Below are 19,958 nucleotides of genomic sequence, written 5' to 3'. Positions count from 1 at the left end.
CTGATGGAATTAACGGAGCTAAATCCACATGGCTTCAATAAAAGCTTGAGTAGAGAAACGCTACGTAATTAAACGGTATAATAAAACTCAGAGAAAGAGGGAGAGAGAGAGAGCGACAGAGAGAGCGAGAGAGCTGTCCAACTATAACTTGTAAACATGCCAGGCCTCCTAGCCTGACTGGATCATTTCACACTTTGCCCATCAGGCATAAAACACACTCTGTGCGATGAAGTGTGCCTTTTCACACGTCATGTTATGCTGCGTTTAGACGAGGGACGCAAAAACTGTCATACCAGTCGTCATCAAATCACATTTTATTTGTCACATGCGCCGAATACAACTGGTGTAGACTTTACCGTGAAATGCTTGCTTACAAGCCCTCCCAACAATGCAGAGTTCAAAAATAAAATAGTAACACAAGAGGAATCAAATAAAGCACACAAGAATGGAGCTATATACAGGGAGTACCAGTACCAGATCAATGTGCAGAGGTATGAGGTATTTGAGGTTGATATGTACATGAAGGCAGGGTAAAGTGACTAGGCATCAGGATAGATAATAATCAGGTATTTGAGGTAGATATGTACATGAAGGCAGGGTAAAGTGACTAGGCATCCGGATTGATAATAATAAGACAAAAATAAAGAACAGAACATAGCGAGACAAGAAAGCAAGAAACATGGCGATGGCAAAAGCAAGTCAGCACAATGGTATGCATTGCCATGGTGATTTCAGTAAACAAACAATTCAAATCAACATCCGGTAAAAAAACAACGCTATGGCAGACGGCAAAAGTGTAAATATTTGAACTCTGGCGGCAATTCCCATCTACCGTTGCGGCTGACTGTCGTGCTCTCATTGAAATCAATGACATCCGGTTTGCCATCTACCATCTACCTCGTACCATCTAAACGTACCATTATTGTAGCATTCCCTACACGTTACATTAGCATTTTCCACACCTTCAAGGAATGTTTGTTCCACTAGTGCAAGGCCCAGTCAGACCCATAGATCATACAAGGGTCAAACAAGAGCTGGCCTTTGCTGTGATACACCTCCAAGACTACCAGTATCCATTGACGAATATATCATGACTAACCTAACCCCAGATTTGACCCCCGTTCCGTCATTTCCATATAATAGCCTAGTACCAGCCAAACTCCCAACACCAAAGGTGGGGCTTCCATAGAGCCTGTCCACCCAGTTTCCTACTTTCCTGTTCTCAATGTCCAGGGCCGTGTTCTTTGGGCCCGGTCTTATCCTAGTGGAGAAATAATAATATTAGCAGACAATAAAAGGTAGGGTGCAGAGAGGTGGGAAGGTAGAAGTGTCGACAGCTGACTCATGGAGGAAATCCTGTACACTGCTTTTATGGAACACAAAGAGCCTTGCAACTTCCTCTACAGGGGCTAGCCATTGGGTAGTGTGTGTGTGAGTGGAGTCTTGCATGTGTTTGTATGTCGCTCTGGATAAGAGCGTCTGCTAAATGACTTAAATGTAAATGTAAATGTTTGTTGTGCTGTGTCTTTAGGGTACTGCATTGGCTATCGTCAGCATTCACTGCACTGTTTAAATTGTGCAAAACCCAAACCACTTCAAAAGAATATTCACATACAGCAGCTGAAGGATGAGTAAGCTGATGTGTGACACACTGAACAGGCCTTGTGTTGATCCAGAGAGCATGTAAGAACCAGTGTTCAGAGCAAAGCCCTTTACTCAAGGGCTATCTCCACCTCCCTCCCTCCGCATTGACCTCATTTTACATTACATTTTAGTCATTTAGCAGACGCTCTTATCCAGAGCGACTTACAGGAGCAATTAGGGTTAAGTGCCCTGGGGCACATCGACAGATTTTTCACCTAGTCGGCTCGGGGGTTAGAACCAGCGACCTTTCGGTTACTGGCACAACGCTCTTAACCACTAAGCTACCTGCCGACCTCAACTGGTCTATCAACTCACACCTCAGCCACCAATAGCCTGCCATGGCTGTGATGAGTGTCACCCAAAAGGATATCCTGTTCTGATCATATCTCTATCTCAATGTCACAATACAGACATTTACATGGTATTTCTGATCTCCTCTCAGTTCAAGTATTAAATGTCGGTTTTCATTTTTCCGCTGAAGCAGCAGCCAGTGACATTGAGTGAGTCAACTATCTGCCATTAGAGCACAATGTGCTGACCATATGTAGAGATGATCAATGAGACGTCACATTGAACATATTATCTTAAATCCAGCACAGCCGAGCGTAGACAGGCTACACCATGGCCGTAACTCTGAGGTCTGATGCTATGGGTTATAGCAGTGAGGTTTGAAACACTACAGAGCCAAAACAGAGAGCGGAGACTGAGGCTCAGAACACAAGTCTTAGTGGGACATTTTGGACCTAATACTGTAGCTCATATCGCTTTTTGGGGGGAAAGTTGGTTGTCATAGCAGCAACCCCATAAAAAAATAAAGAGTTGAGCAGAAACAGGAAGTTGCTCAGCCCAGGGCTTCCTGGGTGAAAGGCAACTGCTGCCACCAAACGCTTGAGCTGTTGAACAACCTCCGCACCCCCACCAACGTCCGACTTTGCTAAATTCTTCCAACTCACACAAGAAAGAAATCCCTGTCTGCAAAATATGAATCATCCACATGGAACTTTTCACAGAACTCAGTGAAATGGTGGTGCACTCCACTGACTGCCTGCAGAGAGAGACAGGAAAACTCACATAGCAACACTGCCTCCATGTGGTCTAATCTAGAACTATACAGTGAGTGCACAGCAGATCAAATGCGTTCTGAGCTGAAGTGGAGCCATCTCATGAAGGCTAATTTTCAGAGTGACGCTCAGTTTGATATCCGACGCTAATCTCCACAAGCCTGTTGGATTAGCCTTATCATCTTAATCCAGACTGAGCCCATATAGGCCAGTTAAGAAGCCCCTCTACACGCAACCCTCATCAAAATACCAATGAAAGATTTGATTAGGCAGGTCTATGGATCAGAGATAGTGCTATGACTGAGGCTATCTCCTATGTGTAAACAGAGAGAGTGACATTAACAGGGGAAGTGGAGGAATATCAACCCTGAAGCTCAGAGCAACAGCGGGGAGGACACAGAATGACAAGACACGCATTCTGACAGGACACATTGTGTGGGACATACTAGGCTTTCCTGAAAATACGCTAGCGGAGGCCACAACCGCAAAAAAAGCATATTAGCGACGACATGAGACATGAGCTCATGCCTCATCCCATAACTAAAAATAGACTTTCCCATCATCATAGTTAATCCAGATGACTGAAACCAAGCATAAACTCCCTCGTATGCATGGCTATGACATTATTCAGAGTTAATCATGTCTATAGCCTGGCTCCCACATCAGGGTCAGCTGTAGTGAATCATTATCCCATCATATCCAATGCAATCCTACTGCAATGCCTCAGTCACAAATTGCATATTTGGTTTGTGGCTTTTACACATATCTTTCAATAGTAGTGTCCAGGATACCTTGTAGTCATGGGGCTTAAGGATTTAAATAGTAGTTATATATCTGACACTTCTTCACATGATGCCCACTCACTCTCACGCACACTCATGCAGACAAGCACACTCAGTAAAGGCAACCGTACAGTATCTCACAGCTGACAGTGCCAGAAAGAGAGACAAAGATTACCAGCTGAAGCAACAGTAAACTGTTACAACTCAACCCTTAAATGGAGAGAATTTAAAAACAAAAAAGTGTCCAAAGTGAAAAGACTGAAATCATCATTAGAGCAGATGATCATAAACTTGTGGAATTTACTAGCAAGATGAATTCGTTAGTTCTAAACTCTTTCAAACAGTAGTGAGGCAAGCAGACTAGACAGACAGAGTGCCCCAGCGCCTACTGTACTGCCCGACTAAGCAAACCGAACCCCGAATGACTCGTGGCTTCCTCTACACAGGCGAGGAAGCAAACTTTAAAGTTACCAAGTGAGTTAGAAAAGAGAGAATTAAGCAGCTTTTCTTCATTGAAAAAGACTCCAAACTATGCACAAAAAAAAACGTTTGAGAGCCCAGAACTTACCGGCTATTCTGTCTCGCTCCATTACTCACTCGCAGCCTCAGATAGCCACATGTAACGTCTGTCTTTTTTCTCTCTCTACCTCCCTTTTTTGCTGGAGACTTCCCCTTTCTCTGTCTCTCTGACTTAGTCACCCCTCTCTCTCTCCCTCCCCCTCTCTGCCTCTCTCCCTCCCTCCTTCTGTAGTTCTAATGTCTTCAATCTGCCATGATAGTGTTAGTACTGTGTGGCCATGTGCTGATCATATAGAAGTTCTCTCGCTCTCTTTTGTTATTTTGTTTTTCTTCTCCCTCCTGCCTTGACCAGTCGACCCATGTGACTGATTCTCCACCACTAGGACACTAGAAGGGTCCTGGTACTCAAGCACCCCGCTACCTCTATTCAATGGCCCCCAATCACACTCTCTCTCACACACACAAACCCTCTCTGATACTGTATGTGTAGGGACCTTCGACACCATCCTAAGACGCCATGGTTACAATGTAAACATTGGGTAAGCGGATGAAGAATACTCTCAAAACAGTATCAGAGATATATAGGAACTTTAACATTTCCTGATCAGAGACTGTGTATTCTATCCTCCCAGAGTAGCTCCAGTTCTATTGACTGGGGTTTAATCAGGAAAAACAAACACTGGAGTCACTTAACAGACCTGGAGCATTCCATAGTGCCCACCCCTAACCCCACTCCATTTCCAACCCCTCCCCTAATGCCGGGAGAGCAGGACACACTCTGTCCTCTGACCCTCCACCTTGCTCTCCGGAGAGGTCACTTAGCGAGCCGCCGTTTGGGCGAGAAAACGGACAAACAAACACACCCGTGTGTGTGTGAGAGTGTGAGTGTGAGTGAAAGGGAGAGGGCGGTCCAAGTTATAAGCTCTCCACTTCCCTTTCCATTTGTTCTCAAAAGGGACATCCGATCCCTTCCTAGATACTGCAGAGTAAGCGATTTTAGCTAGCCAGAGTTAGCGACTTAGCTATCTAGATAGCTTTAGCGTAAACATGACTGGAGACAAACCCTTTGGCTCTTTCAGATGAATGTGACCTGTCCTGGGCTGTTTTAGTTTAGTCTACAGGAACCGCGGCTGGGTGAGGACAGTGATATGCTACAGTTGCGATACGGCAAGTTGTTTCTCTTGGCTCGCCCTGATGACAAACGCCCGGCTTTATCTGAGGTGAGATGATGATACAAGAGACGGGGCTGGGGATGATGTACGTGTCGACGGGGGTTTGTCATACGCTGTCAAAAGCATAAAATTGAGCCAAACTTTGCACTGGAATAACAGTCTCTCTGCCAAAGAGTGTGATCAGAAGTGAGTTCACACCCATTCATAATAAACTTCTCTGGGATTTCCACTCTGTCTTGTAAGATCCTGTTTTTAAATAGCCCACTCTACTGTATGAGTGACCCAAGGAAGTTGGAAGCAGTCATGAAAGGGTGCCCCATGGCCAATAGATTACAGAGTTTTGTGGCACACACACACAAACACCCCACTCTACACACACACACATACCTGATCCTAGTGGGAATGAGACAGTCATGGATGAGCAGTGGAGTTATGTGTATCTACATAGCCCTTTTAAAAGAAACCTGTTATCTAGGGTCCCTTCTAACCCAAACCATCTCTGTGGAGTTGTATGTCTCTTCCCCCTCTGCTGCACCTCCTGCCTCTGGCTCTCCTCACTCCCCCACTGCTCATGTCATATAGCCATATGTCTGTGTGGGGGAGTAGAGGGACTGGATGGAGGGATAGGGGTGTGTGGATTTGTGGATTTGTGTTTGTGTGTCCATATGTGTGCGTTGGTGTGTCCATGCATGCTCTCTCACACAAACACACACTGTGTGGTTACTAAAGGTCACACAAAGAAACAGATCAAAGCTACTCTGGATAAATTCTCACCTTTTTGATGCTGAATTAAAGAGGAACTCAGTCATAAGGAAGAAGCCAAATTACATCCACATGGTGTTTTTCAATGTTACGTAAGTCTGTCAAAAATAGAGGCCCGGCTTTAAGGCCCCTGGCTGATTCTGCCTCATCCTGCACTCTGTGCGTGTGTGTGTTTTAGCATGTGTGTGTGTGTGTGTGTGTTTTAGCGTGTGTGTGTGTGCGTATGTGTGTGTTTTAGCGTGTGTGTGTGTGTGTGTGTGTGTGTCTTATGCTGCTCAGTCCTCAGACATTTGAAGCAGAGAAAATCAGGGTCAAGACTAGCAACATAAAAAAACACCCTTCCCTTTTCCGTTAAAGCTGTTGAGCAATAACAAAGTTAGTAGAACGCAATGACTGCTTATGACGTGTTTTAATTAAGGAGAACTCTTTAGGGCAGTCAAATGGCAGCACTAACCCAGTCTACCCTGGAACTAGTCAGTGCTCAGCTGGTCAGGCGAGATAGAGTCAGACCCTTGGCCTGAGCCCAAAAGCACTGTGGTCTCTCACACACAGACATATGCAAGCAGGCACGCACGCGGCCACGCGCACAAACACACACACAGAAACACATATATGCACACGTGAGAATCTGTGACTTCTTATTTGTGACACTCAGACAACTAACAAGACAGCAGTATCTTTTGGTGTCACACTTTTTGATTTGTGATATGTGTACAGCATTTAAACAGTGGTGCTACGGTAAACCAGCTCTGATTCAACGTTGGTTTACTATAAGCCTCAACAGGGTTGTACTGTAGTGGCTGCATGCTGAGACCTAATGGATGAGAGAGAGACCAGCTCCAGTGTCTATCTGTAGAGAGAGGAGAGAGTCCAGCTCCAGTGTCTATCTGTAGAGAGAGGAGAGCGAGACCAGCTCCAGCGTCTATCTGTAGAGAGAGGAGAGAGACCAGCTACCGTGTCTATCTGTAGAGAGAGGAGGGAGACCAGCTCCAGAGTCTGTCTGTAGAGAGAGGAGAGCGAGACCAGCTCCAGCGTCTATCTGTAGAGAGAGGTCATTGAGCTTGTCTGGTGCTTTAAGCTCACTGTTTGATGAAATAAGACACATATGACTCAAGAGGGAGCCAGAGATCAAGAAACCAGAAGAAGAAAACCTTAACCTGTCCGGCCATCCAACCCCCGCTCCTGCTGCCTTTCGCAGATTCTGACATTACTCTCCTGAAGTTGCCGGTAATAGGCTGCACGAGGAGTCGGCAAACTTTCTCACTTGGAATGCCAATTTATCTTACCATTTCTACTGATCTGCATGCCAGTTATGGTTTTCATATGCACATTTTCGTGGAACAGTTTCATTTCATTTATAATAACGTCTTCGTATCTCAAAATCATTGTCATGTGGTTAATCAAAATTCTATCCAAATCTAAATTAAAATAATACAAACCTAAAAAGGCCTGTCTGCAACGAACTTGAAACATTGTATCAACTATTAACTTGGGTCTGGCCTGAAGCACCTTGCAACATTGTATACATTATTCTGGGCCCTCAGCTGTAGGCTATTTGTGCAAGGGATAAGAAGTAATCAAGTAGGCCTATTTTATGAAGTTTCCACTGTATCAGAGCATGACATTTTCTCTTTCACCCCGAGTGGTTTTCAAAAGGGACAGAGCTGGAAAGATTTTTAAAATACATTGAGGAATTATTGTCATTCTCAATGGATGTAAAAACAGACTTTGTTTCCTCACTGTTTGAGGTGAAGAAAACTTTACTTTGAGAAGCCTATAAGTTTACTTCTATGCGTAATAAGGTGCGCGTCCATACTCAACATTGACAGAACTCTTAAATGGAATGAAAGTGTTTCTTACAAGTGTAGCATAGGTTAAGTGCTCTGCAAACAACGTGTCCACTCCTACAATGAGAACGGTAAAAGACTGGAATAATAATATATTGAATGCATTAACAGACATTACCGTAACCAAACAAACATTTTAGATTAGAAATGATAGGAATTAACGGTAAATGTACTACTGGTGATATACAGTTGAAGTCGGAAGTTCAACTGTAGCCAAATACATTTAAACTCAGTTTTTCACAATTCCTGACATTTAATCCTAGTAGAAATTCCCTGTCTTAGGTCAGATAGGATCACCACTTTATTTTAAGAATGTGAAATGTCAGAATAATAGTAGAGAGAATGATTTATTTGAGCTTTTATTTATTTCATTACATTCCCAGTGGGTCAGACGTTTACATACACTCAATTAGTATTTGGTAGCATTGCCTTTAAATTGTTTAACTTGGGTCAAATTTTTCGGGTAGCCTTCCACAAGCTTCCCACAATAAGTTGGGTGAATTTTGGCCCATTCCTCCTGACAGAGCTGGTGTAACTGAGTCAGGTTTGTAGGTCTCCTTGCTCGCACACGCTTTTTCAGTTCTGCCCACACATTTTCTATAGGATTGAGGTCAGGGCTTTGTGATGGCCACTCCAATACCTTGACTTTGTTGTCCTTAAGCCATTTTGCCACAACTTTGGAAGTAAGCTTAGGGTCATTGTCCATTTGGAAGACCCATTTGTGACCAAGCTTTAACTTCCTGACTGATGTCTTGAGATGTTGCTTCAATATATCCACATAATTTTCCTTCCTCATGATGCCATCTATTTTGTGAAGTGCACCAGTCCCTCCTGCAGCAAAGCACCCCCACAGCATGATGCTGCCACCCCCGTGCTTCACGGTTGGAATGGTGTTCTTCGGCTTGCAAGCAACCCCCTTTTTCCTCCAAACATAACAATGGTCATTATGACCAAACAGTTCTATTTTTGTTTAATCAGACCAGAGGACATTTCTCCAAAAAGTACGATCAATGTCCCCATGTGCAGTTGCAAACCATAGTCTGGCTTTTTTATGGCGGTTTTGGAGCAGTGGCTTCTTCCTTGCTGAGCGGCCTTACAGGTTATGTCGATATAGGACTTGTTTTACTGTGGATATAGATACTTTTGTACCTGTTTCCTCCAGCATCTTCACACGGTCCTTTGCTGTTGTTCTGGGATTGATTTGCACTTTCGCACCAAAGTACGTTCATCTCTAGGAGACAGAACGCGTCTCCTTCCTGAGCGGTATGACGGCTGCGTGGTCCCATGGTGTTTAGACTTGCATACTATTGTTTGTACAGATGAACGTGGTACCTTCAGGCGTTTGGAAATTGCTCCCAAGGATGAACCAGACTTGTGGAGGTCTGCAATTTATTTTCTGAGGTCTTGGCTGATTTCTTTTGATTTTCCCATGATGTCAAGCAAAGAGGCACTGAGTTTGAAGGTAGGCCTTGAAATACATCCACAGGTACACCTCCAATTGACTCAAATGATGTCAATTAGCCTATCAGAATCTTCTAAAGCCATGACAACATTTTCTGGAATTTTCCAAGCTGTTTAAAGGCACAGTCAACTTAGTGTATGTAAACTTCTGACCCACTGGAATTGTGATACAGTGAATTATAAGTGAAATAATCTGTCTGTAAACAATTGTTGGAAAAATGACTTGTGTCATGCACAAAGTAGATGTCCTAACCAACTTGCCAAAACTATAGTTTGTTAACAAGACATTTGTGGAGTGGTTGAAAAACAAGTTTTAATGACTTCCGACTTCAACTGTATGTAATGGGGAATTGAAAGACACTAACAATGAAACGCAAACAATTCACACAATTAAGTTATGAAACAATGAATGTGAACAAATTGACAGGAGAGAGCGCATTCTGGAGAGAGACGTGCATTGTGCAGCCACACTCCCCTTCTTCTTGGACTGTGCCATCCCCAAGGCCTCCGTAATGGATTAGCTCACTGAAATGAGCGCAAATAAGACAGGTGTCTCGTGTGCCATAAGAAAAATATATCTATATTTTCTACTGCTCGACAAAAAAAAAAATCTCTGTCGACCAACAGCCTATCGACCAAACAATCGACCAGTCGAATAATTGGAGTCAGCCATACACCGCACACACACACACACACACACACACACACGGACATGCGCGTGCACACACACAAATGGGCATGCACACACACACAAACACACTCATATGCAGAAACACACACACACCACCCAGCCTAGGGAGGAAGGCTATTATCCAGAGCAGATTCCTCTCGCATGACCGTACATCCTGTAAACATAGCCGCACACACACACACACACACACACACACACACACACACACACACACACACACACGTTGTGTAGTAGGGCAGATGGGCATGAAACACAGACAGCCACGTACACAGAAGCACCCATGCAAGTCCAAACACACCAAACACACAAGCCCCAAAAAAGCTGTAGGCTACACGGTGATGGACATTGCATGGTGAGCCTAAGGGTTCACATGAAATGTAAGCCGTCACTTTAGTACATGACCTATGGCCAAACGCGTGACTACAAACACGCTACATTTTGTTACATACGGGTTAAGGACTGGACCAGCACACATCGGGCCACTAGTAAAGACATGCATATGGGGCGGTGATGCACTATGAAGGAGAAGGAACAGTCAGAAGGAGGTAAAAGATGATGGGGAAGAGAAGAGAGATATATAAGAGAGGAGGAGGTAGTGAAAGGGCTGAGGGTCAATGGAGAGGAAGAAGAAAGGAGGAGGAGGAGAGGAGAGATCAGGAGGTTCCCTCTGTAGGAGAGTGTCTTCTGCACATCTGGGGAAGGGCCTCGGGGGGCCGATGATACACACACAGGCATAATCGCACACACACACACTTTTAGACCGCCTTCCTAAACATACAGGAAGAGCTGATGATGCAGTAAAGAATCCACTTTTCACAGAAAAAGGGGAGCGAGGGAGAGAGAGAAAATAAAAAAACAGTGTGCCCGATTCATCGCTGCAGCCACAATCTATGATCTCATCTCAGCGCTACGCAGTGCAGTTCCTTATTCTCTGTCAGACAGACAGGCCTGTCCTTCTCATTGGTCTACTGCCCTGCTCCTACAACCAGACCTGCTAGCCTGGGGATCACTTACATTAAGGAATCAATAAGCTCTACATATTCATTTCTATCTGCAATGTTCTAAAAAGTGTCACCATCCTAAATAAAACTACTGCTTCCCCTGCTACGACACATATAGCAGCTGCTAATCTAGGGGCCTATGACACACTCACACTCACTCACACTCACACTCACACTCACACTCACACTCACACTCACACTCACACTCACACTCACACTCACACTCACACTCACACTCACACTCACACTCTGCCTGATTGAGGGACCTTGATTTGATCCAATCACCCGATTCTCTCTGCTCCCGATGGCAGCCACATGCTCCAGCCCTTTCCCAATCCCCATCCCCAGATTCTCCACTGATGGTGTCCAAATGCTGGGGGAGAGGGGATGCGTGAGTGGGGCTCACTGGGGCTATGGGGGATCGAAGGACTCTTTCTCACACACACACTGATTCCCACTCGCTAGATTGGCATTTCCTGCCATGGGGCAGATAGAAGGCAATTGAACCAGTGTAAAGACGCAGATTGAGATTGCGATTATGTGGAGTCAGTGTGGGTGAGTTAATGAGTGAGGCCTGGATTCAATAAGACAGTGATTAGACTTGGTCCTTGACGGTTCTGTTTGCTAGCAGTTTCTCATGGTTTTCATTGGTTAAAGATGACCTGGTGTAAACCAGTCAGTGAGAGAAGTTACACTTCCCAGTTCATAACCAAATAGAGAATTAATTTCTTGGCCAATATATAGCTGAATAAGCATTGTCCCAAAGGATGAGTAATCACTCTTGGTATGGCTGCTCACAGTACCAAACAGATACAAACTAGTATCTACAATCTAAACCACTCCCCTCCACAGGACAATAATTTCTCAACTCTAACTCAAAGACAGACTTTTTTCCTTCCAAAAGTCTGACAACCCCCAACCCCAATTCCAGGTCAGTAATATGTTAAATCAAATCTTGTGCTGTAAAAGTGCTTGGACTGCAGTCCGTCTGTCTGTCCTTCCCAGCTTGGCTGTGGTAGTACTGGGATATCTGTTGGATATTTACTCACCATAAGGTAGTAATTAGAGTCTGGAGGAAGCTGGCAGCAAACAGGGCAGAATGGGATATCCTCACAGTCTCTGGTCCAGGAGTCTCCAGCTATACATAGCCCAGACCTAGCCTGAGTCTCTGATCTGTTTGTGCTGCAACTTGTTTGGCGTGACACTCATAACAAGGGAGTTGGCAAGACAGCACAAACAGATCTGGGACTCAGGCTATCTAATACCCAGGTCAGAACCACACTTAGCATTTTGAATAACTAATAGAGTTGAGAGTTGATGGAACTGACAGATGGCGTTAAATACTGACACATGTTGACATTGAGAAAATGAATCATCAACAGTGGCTTGGATGCGTTATCAATTCACTAAGTACTGCCTAACACACAGCAGGGTACAGAGTGTATGGACAGACAAGACTGAGGGTTAGGTAGTCAACAATAATGTGTGTTTTGAGATTCCACCCACACACACCTCTGTCCTGTCCCTGCAAATTAGACTGAACTGAGTCATGGTGAGTGAGAGAGAGAGAGCGAGAGATAGAGGGAGAGAGGGAGAAAGCATAGGGAAAGATAGAGAGGAAAGAGAGAGCAGGAGAGAGGAGAAATGGAGAGGCAGAGGGAGAGAAAGAGAGTTCCTGTGGTTCCGTGTGGCTTGTGCCCCTGTAATCAGCATGGCAGGCTCCTGATGTCTAAATCCGCTGCACTGACCCAGACAGTCTCCACACACATACACACACACACACGAGCGCTGTGGTAGTGTCTGTGCATGTGGAGTTTGGCAACAGAGCACTCCCAGATAAATACAAGACCGCAGAGTGTTAAATATGCCCTACGTGGCTTCTACTGGGACATTAAGCAACTAGTAATTGACATGGCCATCCACATTACCTACCATAGTACTTTAAAATCGACTCTTTTTAAAAACACATGCTATTACTCAGTCAATTACTGTTTTTAATGCATCTGCGGAAATGCAATAAACAGTTTTGGGGGTAGAAACTGTTATCTTGATTAGATGACTGACCCAGTCTGTTACCCCCAAATATGACTGTCCACATTATGTTTACAAGCTCATTTGCATGGCAATAATGACTAGCTCATTAGTAATGCTTTGTTAATGACAGCTGCTCTCAACAGAAGGCGTGTGTGTTTTATTTAAGTTATATAACTAAATAATGAATAATGCTAGAGGACTGCCCATCACCCTAAGCCATAGTGACATGGCCCTGTTTTAAAATCAAATCAAATTGTATTTGTCACATACGCTGAATACAACAGGTGTAGACCTTAACGTGAAATGCTTACTTACAAGCCCTTAACCAACAATGCAGTTAAAGAAATAGAGTTCCGAAAATATTTACTAAATAAATTATATAACAATAACGAGGCTATATACAGGGGGTACCGATACCAAGTCAATGTGTGGGGGTACAGGTTAGTCGAGGTAGTTTGTACATGTAGGTTGGGGTAAAGTGACTATGCATAGATAATAAACAGTGAGTAGCAGCAGTGTAAAAACAGAGGGAGAACAGTCTATGACTTGGGTGACTGGAGTCTTTGACAATTTTTTGGGCCTTCATCTGACACTGCCTAGTATATAGGTCCTGGATGGCAGGAAGCTTGGCCCCAGTGATGTATTGGGCCGCATGCACTACCCTCTGTAGCGCCTTACGGTCGGATGACGAGCAGTTTCCATACCAGGCGGTGATGCAACCGGTCAGGAAGCTCTCAATGGTGCAGCTGTAGAACATTTTGAGGATCTCGGGACCCATGCCAAATCTTTTCAGTCTCCTGAGGGAGAAAAGGTGTTGTCGTGCCCTCTTCACGACTGTCTTGTGTGTTTGGAGCATGATAGTTTGTTGGTGATGTGTACACCAAAGAACCTGAAACTCTCGACACACTCCACTACAGCCCCGTCGATGTTAATGGGGGCCTGTTCGGCCCTCCTTTTCCTGTAGTCCACGATAATCTCCTTTGTCTTGCTCACACTGAGGGAGAGGTTTTTGTCCTGGCACCACACTGCCAGGTCTCTGACCTCTTCCCTATAGGCTGTCTCATCGTTGTCGTGATCAGGCCTACCACTGTTGTATCATCAGCAAACTTAATGATGGTGTTAGAGTCGTGCTTGGCCAATCAGTCGTGGGTGAACAGGGAATACAGGAGGGGACTAAGCACGCACCCCTGAGGGGCCCCAGTGTTGAGGATCAGCATGGCAGATGTGTTGTTGCCTACCCTTACCACCTGGGGGCAGCCCGTCAGGAAGTCCAGGATTCAGTTGCAGAGGGAGGTGTTTAGTCTCAGGGTCCTTAGCTTAGTGATGAGCTTTGTGGGCACTATGGTGTTGAACGCTGAGCTGTAGTCAATGAACAGCATTGTCACATAGGTGTTCCCTTTGTCCAGGTGGGAAAGGGCAGTGTGGAGTGCGATTGAGATTGTGTCATCTGTGGATCTGTTGGGGCGGTATGCGAATTGGAGTGGGTCTAGGGTTTCTGGGATGATGGTGTTGACGTAAGCCATGACCAGCCTTTCAAAGTACTTCATGGCTACCGACATGAGTGCAACGGGGCGGTAGTCATTTAGGCAGGTTACCTTCGCATTCTTGGGCACAGGGACTATGGTGGTCTGCTTGAAACATGTGGGTATTACAGAGGTTGAAAATGTCAGTGAAGACATATGTAGCATGCCTTGAGTACATGCCCTGGTAATCCGTCTGGCCCTGCGGCCTTGTGAATGTTGACCTGTTTAAAGGTCTTGCTCACATCGGCTACGGAGAGCGTGATCACACAGTCATCCGGAACAGCTGGTGCTCTCATGCATGCTTCAGTGTTGCTTGCCTCGAAGCGAGCATAAAAGGCATTTAGCTCATCTCGTAGGCTCGCGTCACTGGGCAGCTCACGGCTGGGTTTCCCTTTGTAGTGTCAGAGCCGGTGTAGTAGCATTAAATCTTAGTCCTGTATTGACGCTTTGCCTGTTTGATGGTTCGTCTAAGGGCATAGCGGGATTTCTTATAAGCGTCCGGATTAGTGTCCCGCTCCTTGAAAGCGGCAGCTCTAGCCTTTAGCTCGGTGCAGATGTTGCCTGTAATCCATGGCTTCTGGTTGGGATATGTACATACGGTCACTGTGGGGACGACTTCGTCAATGTACTTATTGATGAAGCCGGTGACTGAGGTGGTATACTCCTCATTGCCATTGGATGAATCACGGAACATATTCCAGTCTGTGCTAGCAAAACAGTCCTGTAGCGTAGCATCCACGTCATCTGACCACTTCCGTATTGAGCGAGTCACTGGTAATTCCTGCTTTAGTTTTGTAAGCAGGAATCAGGAGGATATAATTATGGTCAGATTTGCCAAATGGAGGGCAATGGAGAGCTTTGTATGCGTCTCTGTGTGTGGAGTAAAGGTGGTCTAGAGTTTTTTTCCTCTGGTTGCACGTGACATGCTGGTAGAAATGAGGTAAAACAGATTTATGTTTGCCTGCATTAAAGTCCCTGGCCACTAGGATTAGCATTTTCTTGTTTGCTTATGGCCTTATACAGCTCGTTGAGTGTGGTCTTAGTGCCAGCATCGGTTTGTGGTGGTAAATAGACGGCTACCAATAATATAGATGAGAACTCTCTTGGTAGATAGTGTGGTCTACAGCTTATCATGAGGTACTCTACTTCAGGCGAGCAATACCTCGAGACTTCATTAATATTAGACATTGCGCACCAGCTGTTATTGACAAATAGACACACACCCCCGCCCCTCGTCTTACCAGACATAGCTGCTCTATCCTGTCGATGCATGGAAAACCCAGCCAGCTCTATATTATCCGTGTCGTCGTTCAGCCACGACTCGGTGAAACATGAGATATTACAGTTTTTAATGTCCCGTTGGTAGGATAGTCTCGAACGTAGATCATATAGTTTGTTTTCCAGTGATTGCACTTTGGCCAATAGAACCGATGGTAATGGCGATTTACTCATTCGCCTACGAATCCGAACAAGGCACACCGACCTTCTCCCTCTGTATCTCCGCCTTTTCTTCATGCAAATGACGGAGATCTGGGCCTGGTCTCCGGAGAGCAGTATATCCTTCGCGTCGGACTCATTAAAGAAAATCTCTTCGTCCAGTTCGAGGTGAGTAATCGCTGTTCTGATGTCCAGAAGCTCTTTTCGGTCATAAGAGACGGTAGCAGCAACTTTATGTACTAAATAAATTACAAACAATGCGAAAAAACTAACAAAATAGCACAGTTGGTTAGGAGCCCGTAAAATGGCAGTCATCCCTTCCGGCTTTAAGCTGAAACGTCATCCGTGTTACACAAATCAACATCCCTATATATAGCTGAACACAGTGGCTAATGATGTCATAGAGCACACCACAGTATTTCCGGCATTTTTGACGGCATTCCGAAACAAAACGTCAGTGGGCATTCTTGCACAGCGAGGCTAATTATAGAGGCATCTGGACCTGGGGAGACAGGAGACAAATTAGTCATAATAAGTAATGGGTCACTTCCTATGGGGGGCTTAAGATTAGGCTAATGAAAGCTTAAAGCTTCTCCAGCAGGAAATGGAGATGTAACCGTTTGAGGGGATACGCAAATTCACAGAACACCAAGTCCCTTTGAGAGCCATAGGCTAAGTAGTGGGTTTTTCTGAGTGGGAGTTCTGGTGTGATACTCATCAACGAGAGAGCTTAATAGGTCATTTAGCAGACACTTTATTCTAAAGATACTTCCAGAATGGTTAACATTCCAATGACACAGGCCGAACATTTAAAACAATGGCCCGTGCGGGAAATCGAATCCACAACCCTTGTGTTGCCAGCACCATGCTCTAACTCACTGAACCATTGGAAGCACTATCCACAGTGTGTATTAATGGAGTTGGAGTTGGTCCAGTACAGAGTGTCTCAGACTCAGGGAATGAGCTGGCTTCACTGTAAGGCAGCATTGTTAAGGAGACATAAAGAGCAGTATTGACTCCTCATCTGCTGCTTGGTCACTACGGGACCTGGATCTGCCATTGTTCTACTGAGTAGGAGGACGCCTGACACACTGGAGCCTAATGAGAAAAACTAGATACACAAAGTTCCTTATTACATACAGGGTTGCTCAACTTGTCCACCCACACAGAGGGTTGATACACAGCATCCCGTTACTATGGTGTTGCTCAATTCTGGTCCAGACACACTCACACAGTATGCAGGCATTTGTTCCAGCCCAGCACTAATCCGATTCAGCTGATCCAGCACACCTTATTCAACTGGTCAATGGCTCATTGATTAGTTGATTCAAGAGTTAGTGTTTGGCTGGAACAAAAGCCTGCACTCTCTGTGTGGGGGTACCCAGGACCAGAGTTGAGAGACTCTGCCCTACTTTCAACTGTCTGTGTCCAGGAACCAGAGATGCCTAGTGGTCCCAGTTGCCCCCAATGCACATCTGCCAGGGCCAAATTGGGGCCAAACCTAGGCCAACAGCCTCCTTAAGCAAAATACTGTACACAGGGCTCACCCTGGGGACTGAGATCATTTTGTCACTTCCTCACATCAATGACATCACTGTGAGTGCTGCTCTCTTAAGGACGACTACACCACACACAAACAGACACACCTGACAAACAAAACACAAACACTGTTACAGATTAGTAACTCATACACACTAACAATAAATTAATTTATTTCCTGTTAGTACTAACTTAGCCATTTTCGTGGTGAAAATCATTTTATTTGCAATTAAGTCTTTGAAAGGCTTGCTGCTAATGCACATCAGAGACCTGACACCCATTTCATTATGGAGGCAAGTATCAGAAAATGGCAAGTGCAACCAGTTCATAACACCCCCTTAAGCAACTCCGTAACACAAAAGGTCCATTCAGTGTGAGGATGAATCCTTAGAGGAGTCAGTGTACAGCGCAGCTGACTGGGTTCGCTCATGTGTACAGAGAGAGAGATGGGGAGTGCATTTATTCAGCTCAGCCCCCACCACGCTTTCATTTGGAGTTTGTTACTGGAAAATAGGCAACAACATGGGTACATCCAGCCCATTAGTTCTCAATTTGTGTCCCAGACAGACAGACAGACAGAGGCCTCTGTCCAGATGAAGATTCCCTGGCCTTGCCTTCATAGGAGACATCAGACACAAAACAAAAGTATTCCTCTGTGTGGACAAAAATATCTAATAATATCTATGTCCACTGGTCATTAGTAATGGAAGACTGAGGAGGAGAGTAGATGAGGTAGAAGGACCCCCCACTGTTACACAGCGATGCAAAATAGACCAGAGCTAACCACAGTGATGGGAAATAGACCAGAGCTAACCACAGCGATGGGAAATAGACCAGAGCAAACCTGAGGCAGGTTATTTTTCACCATTGCGGCAGGTGCTTTTTTAGCCTTTTTGGTGCAGGTGCTTTTTTACATTTCTCCCCATTTCTCTCAACATCTCCACTTGTGACAACTACACAAGCCCAGAATTGCCACTAGAACAGAGCATCCATCCAGCATCATCATAACTCATGAAGAATCAGCTCAGAAATACAGGCAACAGAGCCAGTGGCGGCCCCTTAATCAGGACGCATCCATGCAATGCTTGAACTAAGCAGAAAAGCCCCAGGGTGAGTTTCCCCTCAGAGTGGGTCTCTGTTCCGTCTCAACCTCACAAACAGAGCACTGGTTTCAGTATAAGCAGATCTGAAGGGTCTGAATAGGTATCAGCAGTGTAGTGGGGGAGCTTCCACCATTTTGCTAACACCTTACAGATTTAACATTGAAAGGAAAGGCCCAAGGAGAAGGGTTAGGGTGAGAATTGGGACAGGCTGTCTGGTTTGTCTCAACACCACCACTAAGAGAGGGCTGGAATCCGTATCAGAGGTCTCCCAGGTCTCTGGGATGATAAACAGAGATAGGAGCCGACATACAATGATAATCACTGATAACACTCCATAAACTGCTGAGGGTAATGCTATGTTGGAAAAGGTCCTGCTTTAAAGGCCATTCTCCTTCCCTCTGAAAGGTCACACACTGATTTAACGATGCTTAGCCTGGTTCCAGATCTATTTGTGCTGTTTTGCCAACCGTGATCTGAGTATGAATCCCAACACACTAAAAAACACTGTGACATCAGCATGTGTTCTTTTCCGATTCTCTGATCCACTTGATCCCAGGAGCCAGTCCTGTGGTCCTGAACGTTGGGAACGAGTGGGAAGCACAGATGGGGTCTGAGAGGAGCCAGTGAGCAGAGGTATGCTGTGACAGATATACACACACACACACACCACTATGTGTATTAATAGAGTACAGCCTAGAGAGGGCCAGCACATCACAGCCATAGAGAGCGGGAAGGAGAAGGACAGAGGGATGATGCATAATGAGACAGACAGAGGCCTTAATGGCTAGAGAAGTCCAGGGGGCTGTCCTCTAGATGGAGAACACGCAGTCTGCATACACACACTGGTCAGAGGGGAGAGAAGAAAAAGAAAAAAGAGCTGTGTAGAGAGAGAGAAAATAAATAAAAGGAGAGAAAAGGAATAAAGGGGTGACTGACCTGTACTGCTCCCTGCGTTTAAGTATAGGCTATCTTTGATTTGTCTAACGACAAGTCATGCAAGTAATGAAAATACAGGGAAATCCAGGCATATGGTACACATGCAGACATGTAGGGAAAAACACTAGCTCATAGATCATTAAACTAAAATGTATTCAGAAATGTATATAAAAGAGGTTCAAATTAAAATACAAAGGAATCAAACTAAGTGCTGAAAATACACAGTAGACAGACATGCACTCAAAAATATCACATCAGCTACAACAAGCCGCCAAGATATTTTGGAAATAAAGCAACTTGGAATTGAGGGGCGGGAGCACAAGAGTGCATTCCACACTAGTGAAATAACACATTTCCCAACATACCCGAATTCGCAGGACTTTTCTTCATGTTCTGGTCGTTTGGGTGACACTTAGTCAACGTTTTCCTATAAAAAATAAATCGAG

At 45.0% G+C, this 19,958-nt stretch overlaps 1 protein-coding gene across 2 annotated transcripts in view; it reads right to left on the bottom strand.

Annotated features, from left to right (window-relative positions):
* septin9b (septin 9b) overlaps positions 1-19,958 on the bottom strand; it is a 77,676-nt gene extending 57,718 nt beyond the window's left edge. The window contains exon 1 of one of the 2 annotated variants that reach the window (XM_084164520.1): positions 19,878-19,958. In XM_084164520.1, the coding sequence (XP_084020646.1) occupies positions 19,878-19,902 (25 nt within the window). In that variant the 5' untranslated portion in view covers positions 19,903-19,958. Of the gene's footprint in view, positions 1-4,055; positions 4,117-19,877 lie in introns of those variants that run through there. The other variant, XM_084164521.1, reaches the window with a different exon arrangement.

Source organism: Coregonus lavaretus (genome assembly GCF_964263955.1).
Source record: "Coregonus lavaretus genome assembly, chromosome: 6".
NCBI lineage: Eukaryota > Metazoa > Chordata > Actinopteri > Salmoniformes > Salmonidae > Coregonus > Coregonus lavaretus.
Note: the sequence above shows the minus strand (reverse complement) of the source record. Positions and strands in the feature narration are given on the sequence as shown.